This window comes from Sycon ciliatum, chromosome 7, assembly GCF_964019385.1.
Source record: "Sycon ciliatum chromosome 7, ocSycCili1.1, whole genome shotgun sequence".
NCBI lineage: Eukaryota > Metazoa > Porifera > Calcarea > Leucosolenida > Sycettidae > Sycon > Sycon ciliatum.
The window spans coordinates 2,156,648-2,168,436 of NC_088649.1; the positions used below are offsets into that span (position 1 = coordinate 2,156,648).

At 46.5% G+C, this 11,789-nt stretch overlaps 1 protein-coding gene across 2 annotated transcripts in view; it reads right to left on the reverse strand.

The window, feature by feature from the left end:
* Positions 1-10,311: 10,311 nt before the first annotated feature.
* The window catches only part of LOC135820712 (uncharacterized), a 10,730-nt gene continuing 9,252 nt past the window's right edge, over positions 10,312-11,789 (reverse strand). For both annotated transcript variants that reach the window (XM_065333718.1, XM_065333717.1), the window contains 2 exons: positions 11,580-11,694; positions 10,312-10,857 (listed from right to left, as the gene is read on the reverse strand). In XM_065333718.1, the coding sequence (XP_065189790.1) occupies positions 10,823-10,857; positions 11,580-11,694 (150 nt within the window). In that variant the 3' untranslated portion in view covers positions 10,312-10,822. The remainder of the gene's footprint in view (positions 10,858-11,579; positions 11,695-11,789) is intronic.

Below are 11,789 nucleotides of genomic sequence, written 5' to 3' on the forward strand. Positions count from 1 at the left end.
ATTGCTGTGTGTGCGTACTTGTAAGTGCGTGTATGAATATACTTGAGCTTGTGTGTGTGTATGTGTGTGTGTGTGTATTTGTATGCATGTGTGTCTGTACGTTTGTGTTGCCGATGAACATTCCTTTCTTCATTTTCAGTCAGTTTGAGGGATCACTATGTTGACCTTTGACCTTTAGACTTTGGACCTTGTACTTGGATGTTTTCGCTCCGTGATTTTTTTCGATAATTCTGGACTGTCGCTGATAGAATTCTTGTCATTGAATTGTTGGTTTTTGTTGATGTGGTTTTAGTTGATATGTGTGATCATTTCTTTGCATATACATGTACATATACATTGTATGTCTGTTTGTATGTTTGTAGATTGTTTAGTGAATTTTGTTTAAATGTTTCTTGTATAGAGTGAGTAGAAATGAGAGAATAGAAAACACAGATGAAAATGATCATTGAGAACTAATATTCATAGCATCATCACCTTGCCACTCACATAGTTCTTACTTGTGCATAGTGCAATGTCTTTACTGGTGGCAGGTTTCTTGGCAAATATTTTCATCTGGTAATAGTGTAGTAATGTTTAGACGTTGTTTTTGCAATTCACTAGTTTCCTCTCTAGTGGGATCTCATGATGATATTATAATTATATGACGAGTATTCTTCAAGTACGTGTGTGTATAATACACACATACAAATTATTATAGTTATTGTGTTCGTACATGTATATTCGTGCGTATATGCACGTGTGCATGCATGTGGATGTGTGTGTGTGTGTGTGTGTGTGTGTATGTGTGTGTGTGTGTGTGTGTGTGTGTGTGTGTGTGTGTGTGTGTGTGTGTGTTTGTGTGTGGTGTAGACAAGGCTGAATAGTGTCTGTCAATTCTTCAGCCTTGCAAGCTGTTCAATGATGCAATCCCAGCACAAGTTGCTATGGCTTCTGCTGTAGCATCGCTAACATTGACTCAGATCATGGGTGTCAGAACGTCAAAATAGGTGTGTGTGTGTATGTGTGTATGTGTGTATGGGTGTGTGTGTGTGTGTGTGTGGACAGATACACATACACATGTACACACACACACACACGCGCACACACATGCATGCGCACACACACACAAGCTCAACACCGCAAGGATGGAGCAATACCACGTACATGTAGAAGGAGTGTTTGAAAAATACTTAGCTGTGTCGTTATGTACACGAACAAAAAGAACAAGATACTTGAAGCATTCCGTTTGAAATCCAGAAACTTTTCTTGTGACCATTATCAGTGGAAAATCGTCACTGAACCTCGATAACAAGAAATGCCACAAGGAGAGTGCATACCATCCATTTTACAAACTACACAGCGACGATGATAGTGGGAGGTATATGTAACAAATAATTTTGGGTTTTCATCAGATTTAGCCATAACTGCTCATCATGGTAAACACACACACACACACACACACACACACACACACACACACACACACACACACACGCACACACCTACACACACATACACACAAACACACGCACCTTGACCTTGACCTTGACCTTGCGTATTGCGTAGCAATGATAGCGCATTGCTATTTTTCCAGTCCACGACAGGATGACTGATGGCGTTTCAGGTCGCCGCTTTGATAGAACATGCGGCCGCAGGCTGAACCGTAGCCAGCAGCAGAGGGTGCCTTGGGTGGTCGAAAAAGTTACGCCACTCCGGACGGTTCTGTGCTGCACCGTACCATCAACATGTCGGTACCCGTGGCTCAACCGACGCAACGTCATCCATAATGACGTCCCTCCACCTCTTGCGTGGACTATGTGCGGGGCGCGGGGCAGGCAGTTCACTGAAGAGAACACACTTTGGCAACCGGGGATCTTCCATCCGTGCCACGTGTCCAAGCCAGCGCAAACACCGTTCCCGCTCGATGTGACCAATGTCCTCGGGTACACCAAGGGTGTTCGCAAGGGCACACACACACACACACACACACACACACACACACACACACACACACACACACACACACACACACACACACACACACACACACATGTTCAGCCATGATCACAGGAATGCCTATGTATGTGAATATCTGTTAAGGGGCCGTCCAAGGTTACCAATAATATTTTCAAAACGAAATGTTTTCGTTTGTGGGTGGGTGGGTTTGATGGAGTTTCGTTTTGAAAATAATTATTGAATGCTGATGGAGAATGCCCAGTTACTTCTGGGTGTCGAAAATTGACATCAATATTTTATCGGAATTCGTTTCACCTGCAGTAAAGGTGGGTGGGTGGGTGGGGGCTGAAAAATACTAAAACTTTTCGTTTTGTAAAAACAATCGGTAACCCCGGACGGCCCCTAAAGTCAATGATGATTTCTAGAATAATACATGATACAGTGTACTAGTAGCTGTGAGAATACGTAACTTAGTTACTAGACTAGATTAGACTGTGTGACCATGCAGTACTGCAAGAAATTTGAACATCTCTCTGTCTACGTGGTCAGTGTATGTTCTGCAGTGATATGTTACTACACAACCTATGTTCTATATAGCAATACAGGAGACCGGCAACACAGACTGCCTTTGCAACAGAGACTTTTAACGGTTCATGCACTCCTAGATCATCTATGAATGAAACCAACACAAAGACACAAACACGAACGTGCACACATAAACATACAAACATGAACACACGAGCACACAAGACCATACACGAGCACACACACACACACACACACACACACACACACACACACACACACACACACACACACACACACACACACACACACCATTGACCATTGGACGCCCATCGCCAGAGGCGATGATAGCGATGCTACAGCAGAAGCCATAGCAACTTGTGCTGGGATTGCACCATTCAACAGCTTGCAAGGCTGAAGAATTGACCACCACTATTCAGCCTGGTCTACACCACACAGCTTTGAAGTGGCTTTTTTCTGGCCAGTGAATCCCTACTTTTTGGTCTTTTTATTTATTTTTCCCGCACACACATCACACCACATACACACACACACACACACACACACACACACACACACACACACACACACACACACACACACACACACACACACACAGACAAGCACACACACACACACACTACTACTACTACTACTACTACTATGTACAGCTACCCTATCGGGCCACGCCGCTCCCAGAAGCGGGAGACAACGACAAGAAGAGAGAAGAGAAGAGAGAGAAATCGCAAAGTCAACAATATTTGGCATGGCGTTGCAAGTCCTGTGGCCTTGAGAACCGTCTTTCGCAATGCTCGCATTCATGACGGCAGTTGTTCCTGGCTGCACGTGACATCCGTTTCGCACGGTCACAGTGATGACGGCTCAAACCAGAACGAGAGCGGAAAGAGCGGCGACAAACATCACATCGCAAAGAGTCAGATTCATGGCGAATGGATACAGTGGGGACATCCGTGGACACAGGACAGCGATGCACAGCCAGTCCTCCAGCGCTCCTCAACCACCGCATGCACTTCATACATTGCCTGGCACCCTTCTGTTGTGACACAGGCAACTTCCGCTGGGCAATGCACTTGTGTCGGGCCATGTCGTTACGGCGGCGGAAGTCTCTGGCACACAGCAAGCAGCGCAAAGGTGGCGAATCATCTGTGTGCGGTGGTGGCTCAGCAAGGAACATCCTCCAGTTCTGCCGGTCTTGGGCATTCTGAAACCAGGAATCCACGCCAGCTGCCCTCATGTCTCTCTGGACAACGTCTTTCCAGCGCCGCCGGGGACCACAAGGAGGGCGACGACCACTCAACCTTCCAAACAAAATCTGGACGGGAGCACGGTCTGCAGGCATGCGCGCGACGTGCCCGAGCCATTCCAACCGCCGACGCCGAACAAGGTCTGACACCGGTGTAGTGTCACCCCAGCGCGCACGGAGCGTTGCCGATGAGATTTTCTCCTCCCATTGCTGACGCCGAGATACACATAAGATGGAGCGAATGCACCGGTGGTGAAAGTTGTCCAGCAGATCCAAGTCGTGCCGAAGCGGAGCCCATGACTCAGCACCGTAGAGTAAAACCGACAGAACACAGGCTGTGTACAAATGACGCTTTGTTGCCACCGTCAAGCTGGTATCCCGGAACACTGGTAGGAGGCAGCCAAACGCCTTTGCCGCATTGGCAATCCGTCGCTGGACGTCAGGTGAGGATCGGGTGTCTGGCGTGATGAGGGAGCCCAAGTACACAAACGATTCAACATACGAAATGCTGACACACACACACACACACACACACACACACACACACACACACACACACACACAGACAAGCACACACACACACACAAGCACACAAGCACACAAGCACACAAACACGAGCACACACACACACGAGCACACACACACACGAGCACACACACACAAGCGCGCGCGCACACACACACACACAGGATCGCACACACACGAGCACACACACACGCACACACACAAGCGCATACATACACGAGCACACACACGCGCGCATCCACGAACACACACACGCATATACACACACGAGCACACACACACAAAAACACACACACACCCACGAGCACACACACACACACACACACACACGCGAGCACACACACACTATATATATGTACTAGCGCACACACACTCACACATTTTTACACACAAAATTACTTCCACGTTGTGTGTTCTGTAAAAATGAATGATATAAGGATAAGACGCTAGTGAAAGACAGTCCAGGACTGTCAAAAACACCACCAGGGGGCAACTAACCACGTGTTTTTACAGTGGACCACGTGGACAGTGTAGAATGTACTTCATTGCTGGTAAGATGTGTTCTCATGACTGATACGTCTTGTGATCTGTCCAAGATTTGATCTGTCATAAGAGCTGTTGATGATGATTTGATCTGTCATGAGATCTGTTGAAGATTTGACCTGTCATGCCAGCTGTTGATGATTTGATCTGTTGATGATTTGGAATATTCCAATGCCGGGCAGTGTAAGAATGCGCATCATCCCTGATCAGCTACAGTCATGCAGGAAGGAAAGTAGCACTTTCTCCCATACTGACATGTATGCACTAGACTAGCAGAATGACAGAGAAATTATCTATCCTTACACAGGTCACCGGCATTGCTAAACTATTCACTTGCATCTGTGTACAGTAGGTTAGTGTGTGTAGTCATCTACGGATCTGCTAAACTGTCAATCCTACAACTCACAGTGGAAAGATCTTGACAGGAGACGCCCATCCTCGCCTACGTCACTATGCAAAGTTCATCGCACACAGTAGGTTTATGCTGGCAATACATACCGTCATACTAACGTATGGAATGTCAGTCATTAAAAAGAGCTTCCATATCTTGTGTGTCTCAGCATTTGCAACACCAATCTTTTGAACTTTGCTGAATCGCTTCCATACTGTTCTGAAAAGTCCTGATCAGCACATTGCACAAAGACACTAACAGGTTTCTTATTTGACCCGACGAGACCACACGACGCTTGCAGACCACAGCATGAACAGTTCACCAGCCACACTCCACGGATGAGTTCCCCGCCATCTTTTTGGAACGAAACAAGACTTTGAAGAAGGGCTGAGGCTTCCTGCAGCTTCATCTGTGAAAGGAATTCGGGTGGATACACCCATTCCCATAACGCTGCACATCCGAACCAGTTCCGTTATTTTTACAACGTTTCGGAACTTGGGCATCGTCAGGTAATAACAATGACCTGACGATAGCCAAGTGCCGAAACGTTGTAAAAATAACGGAACTGGTTCGGATGTGCAGCGCTGTGGGAATGGGTGTGTCCACCCGAATTCCTTTCACGAAACAAGACTTGTCATGAGTAATACTGCTTTCGTGGAGTGTGGCTGGTGAACTGTTCATGCTGTGCTCTGCAAGCGTCGTGTGGTCTCGTCCGGTCAAATAAGACCCTATTACCGTACTATTCGATGGACCTCTGGAAGATGGCAACAAAGAATTAAAGACAATAGCATGAGTTGCTGATAGTTTTGCTGTTGCTACTCTTTCATATCACTCTACTTATCTTTATCCCCATGGTTGGCTAACACCCACTCTCCCAACATTCTCCTCTGTTTCCACTGAGTCTAGAAATGAAGTAGTAATATTTATACCTCTACTTACTAGTATATGGCTCTCACAGGACATTCCGGTCGGTCGGGTTAGCAGACATTACCGTAATGAGATCACGTGATGAAATGGTGACCTGCTACGAAGCTATGCATAAGCTATAAACTACTCCAGCGGCAAGTTTTACTGCATCCCATGGAGCGCCTTTGCAAACTCTGCCTATCACTCCACGGTTGCGAGTCATATCGTGGTGAACGTTTTCAAGTGAATGATCAAACGTTTCTGTCATCAGGACCATCATAATGAAGATGAAATGTGAAATTAGAGACTACAAGACTACATGACTATATATAGGGGAAGTTCTCTACTGGTGTGATTTACACAAACAGAAATAACCTACAGCTACAAAATTCACACCTCACCACAGAACATCGGTAGGATGTGCGAGAATTGTCTGCTACTCAAGACAATGTGACAATAGTGGAAATATCACAGAAGTACTGTAACAATAACTTATGCTGATTGTGTCGCTACAAGAGTGTTATCTTTTTTCAGGTTATGTTTGTTTGGTAGTTGTCCCCAGCAGTACAAATCTAGTAGGATTTACGAATACATTTTCAACACCTGTCTGCCTCAGTAACAAGTATGCGTATGTATGTGAAAGCTGAGACTACCGTTGGTAACGGGTCATTTGCGTGTTGAAGACGATACTGTTCACCCAGTACCTTTCCTGCCACCTCGTTGAGACTGACATTCATACATAGCTGATTGCTACATCAGATAGCGCTAGATGATATACCAACCAGCTATGTCCGTTATTCCTAGCTATGCAATGACCTGTCTGTTTGTGTGTGTAGCATGCAGCATTAACTATATAGAGACAGTTGTAAATCTTGCAGCAGAAGCGCAGGATGTGATGATTTCCAAAACAATCAGTTTCAGAAAGAAAAACGTTGTTCATTTCCTCTATCTTTGTACTCATGATCTGTTTGTTGTGGATGTCAAGTGTACATCACATTTAGTGTTCACTACTCTCCAGTGTATATAGTGGAGAGTTGTACTGGGAAGACATCTGTTACATTTCCAGTATCTACAGTACATGTATGATCATTAGTCACGGCAAGAGCAGCAGTGCCACCATCAAGTCATCTCCACTACCCTGATACCTGCCAACACACACCACATAGATTGCTACAAAGTAGCAGGCATCATCAGGGAGAATGGATTAGGCTAGTTTGGACACATAGCACAAATGTATGACAAGCGTATGTCAAAGTCTGGTATGTTTGGACAGCTCCTTGAAATGCGTTCTCAGCATGGTCCCCGCAGGCGATGGTGTGATGTGGATGGTGAATGATATGCAATCCCTTAGTCAGTCCCTGTTCTCCGTTGACTGCTGCTATACTGGTGTCCAGGTTGGTTTTGTTTACACACACGTTGCTCATGGTCGTAGTCACACTGGACCTACTCCACGTCGAGATCGATCAAGGTTTACACTGTACAACACACAAGGTCTGTAGTCAATACGGACATCTCAACCATCACACACCATACTGAAAAGTACTTCGAAGTAGGTAAATACATCATGTAGTCCCGTCTCTAACATTCACTGGGTTGATGTACACAGCTTGGATCTGAACAACGAACTGTGGTAACATGTAGTTCTGATCAATACTACCCTCGAACAACACTACTTCATTCATTCACTGCTGATTTCTCTGCTCTTTCGATTTGTTCGCTCCTCCGTGCTCATTTGACAACATGTATCTGATGCATGTTGTTGGTGTTGAGGTGTCCGGGCCCATTCATAATAATACGCGAATGACTGTTGGGACATACTTCCAAAACATGACGTCACAGAATTCGTAAAAAAAGACAACTTTTGGCTAGCCTGTCGCAAGCGCGAGACTCATCATGGGCGCGCTCGAGCTGCAGCAAATGCGAAGCGCGATACACGCGCGAGCGCGACCCAAACTGTGTCACGCGCGTGTGTGTCGAATCTGGCCGTCATGATCGCCTTCGATTATTTATTTTCGTTCTACTCGACAATTCCAAAAATCAGTGCCATTCATTGGCTTTAGCTTTGCCCTTGAACTTGAAATCTCGTGCCTTATTCTTTCTTGGGGACTGGTGTTGGATATTGAACGGGCGGAGTGATCGCGGGGATGATGGATGAATTAGATGATGGCCTAATCTTGGCTGCGCGCATTCTCATTTTCGCGTGGCCTGCCACTAGTGTTTGATTCACAAAGGGTGTGACAGGCATAGCTGGAGGAAGAAAGGTGATGTGAAGTTCTGCCATCGCAGCACTGTATAGACGGCCATTAGAGGCTGTGTAGGCTGTATGTAGCGTTGTTTGATTTAGCTCAGTGCTGAGCTTGCACCACACCACAGGTAGCATATTGAGTATTATTTACATTTTCCATATTACTTGAACCGCTCTGTGAACGTGAGCGGTTCAGAAAAACCTTTACTGGCGCTGCCCCGTCGTAAAAGTAAGAAATTAAAACTGGCTCATTGTACCCCCAAATGTGAACTGATCCACCTAAATCGCGAATGACGTGACCCGAACGCAGCAGTAGCATGATGGTGCACTTGTGGTGTGCCGCAGGGCTCTGTACTAGGACCCATGCTGCTCTCCATATACACCAGAGATATCCCCTCGGAATCTGCGCCGGCATCATCACTGCAGTTTGCGGATGACATCGCCCTGACACGTGCAAGACGGACAGCGCAAGAGGTGTCTGATGCGCTCAGCTTGGTGGTTACCTCCCTCTCATGTTGGCTGGACGCTCGCGGTCTTGTATTAGATGCAAAGAAGAGCAATGTATTGGTTTTTACCAGCAGCAGTGGGCAGCAGCCGGACGTGGTTGTACGCTGTCGAAATGATGTCCTTCCGCACACCACCAGCGCGAAATACCTCGGCGTCTTAATCAATGAACGAATGGCCTGGCAACCGCAAGTTGACCGGTGCATCTCACGCACTGCTACTGCTAGGAAGATCGGTAGTCTGTGGCGGGCGCGACGCTGCCTCACTCTAGCTAGTCGAAGCAAGTACTTCCTATCTGTCATCATGCCGGATTTGATATTATGGATCGGCAGCATATGGCTCCGGCTTGACCCACAACCAGCTCTGCCTAGACTGCCTCCCGTTCATTTCTGTGCTCCTGTCTTTATTCTCGTCAGCCGTGTACTTCAGCAGTTCAATTCTGTGCTCCAGTCCTCTTTATTCTCGTGAGCTGTGTACTCGTTTTGCTGTTTTTCTGGTTTATTTGAATTCTCACAGTTAATGTGTAAAATGTGTACTTCAGTTATTCTCTCCTCCCTCTTCTGAGTTTGACACTCCGCTGGCCTTCTCTCCTCCCATCCCCTTACATCGTATTGGGCCTCCGCACACACTACATTGTCACATAGCACAACTCAACCATTCGCTACCCTGTTATTGAGCACTCCTGCTGCTCATTTGGTCTCGCGAATCCAAATAAAATCAATCAATCAATCAGGTTCCTACCTGTGGATGCAGCTGGGGACGCTGGTCCACAGGCCATGGTCGTCGATGAACTCCCATGTTGGATATCCGATGGAAGTAACTATGTGACTAGCAAAGTTACACTGCCACTGATACCATGTACTAGTGATGGTGTTACCCTATGATGTGCTGTGATCCTGTGCCCTCCTGACCTCGTGCTACTGGTGCCTTCGGGTCCCGTCATTCGCGATTTAGGTGGAGCAGTTCACATTATGGGGGGACAATAGAGAGGTTAAGATGCACGTTATTGCTGACGTGACGCGAAAGTTCAGCTCGCGTTATTTGCTCGCACGTCGAAAAATCAATGCGAGTGACCTGCTGCTCACGTCGAAATTTGGAGTTTTTCGCCAAATTTGACGTGAAATTGCACGTCAAGTCAGAAATAACGTGCATCTTAACCTCTCTAATGGGCCAGTTTTAATTTCTTACTTTTACGACGGGGCAGCGCCAGTAAAGGTTTTTCAGAAGCGCTCACAGAGCGATTTTTATATGGATAATTTCAGTTCTTTTTCCGTTCCCTCCCCACCCCAACCCCGAAGGTAAACATGATGAACACGCGCGTGATGTACTGTATGTAGGCATGAGAGTACGATAACACACTGATACATACCAGCCCTCTCCACCTCGCTTACCCCGCACACAGATACACAAACACACGCATGCACACGGCACACATACGCACATGCACACGACACAAACAGGAAATTCTTCATGTAAAATGCCATGCAAAGCAGTGGCCACCGTACTTCAGGAAGTCAGTTGTGGAACAAAATAATTCAACTACAACGTGTAGACAAGCTAACGGCCAAAGCACAACATAGCAAACATGACATTTGCCCAAGGATTGTAGTTTGCAGACCACGCCATGGAAGCAGCGAATACAGAATGTAATATCATACAAAGTGACAAGCAAAGAAGTGGCCACCATACACCAGAGACTTGCAGAAAGTCACATATCCAACAGATAGAAAAGTGAACAGCAATCTGGTACAGCCCACACAAGACAAAGCTGACCTGATACTTGTCCCAGGATCGCAAGTGGCAGATCCTTTTCGATGCATAACATGCAGGTGTACGTTACACGCATGGACAAAATCTGACCGTGTCGCCAGCATACAATGTCATCACATGTATACCCCACAAGTTACACACATGCACAGTAGAAGCACAATGAAAGCAATGGAAAAGTACGATGTGGTTGCTGAAGCATCTTCGCACTTCAAATTCAGACTTCAATGTGGTCGTCACGAGATGATATACCTGCAAGATACAAGTGATGCAGAAAGAAAGCAGAAGGTCGTGAGGTAGGCTATGAGACACCACAAACGGGTCACCTACAGGTATGTTCAGGGCTAGTGCACTCGCACGCAGAATTATCATAATCGAGCATTTTCCAAACTGAGAAGTGCAAGGAAATCCACTTGCATGCACAGGAGCAATTTTGCCGCTGGTGTGATGCGCAATTCGAGACAATCTGCGATGCTGCGTGCTCACCTCTGATGCCGATTACTTCCTTGCTTAGACCGGCCCGGTCTGCTCTCCCTGCACTCTCTTCTAAATCCTACTTGGAGCAGTAAGGCTGTGTCACTGCTCCTACTGATAACCCAGTTAGGTTGTGGTCATTGTTGTGAAAGCAATATCATCGTCATTGTGGTAATAACATGCGTTTTTGTACAGCGGCTGGCGCTAGAACGTGCAGCAAGCAGCACGCTTGTACTTCGGATTTTACGATTTTTCGAGGGCAATGGCTTCCTTTTTGCTTTGGCTACCTACGAAGTACGACCAACAAATCTATGAGAAGTAATTTTGGAGCTGGAGTACGAGTGGGGTTGTCTGATAAGTGCTAGGAGAACCCTCCTTTGTGGCTGTAGAGCGCTAAAACGTGGCCTGTTGGCCGAAAAATCCGATGTTTTTTCTCCCGGGGGACACCCCCGTTGTGCCACTCCCAACGGCCCTGTGACGCCCCTGTCATTGTAGCTTACCAGCTGTCTTTCTTGGAGATGCAGTAGCAGCTGAGGACTTGCATAAATTCTCTGTTTCAACTGCAACTATTTCCACAATGTTGTCAGGTATTGGTGCGGGCGACACACGCAGATTCTACACACGCAGAAGGAAAGAAACACCATGAACATATACCTGTTACTACATGTACATGTACATGTTGCCACTGTCAAATATTCCACAGGCAGATG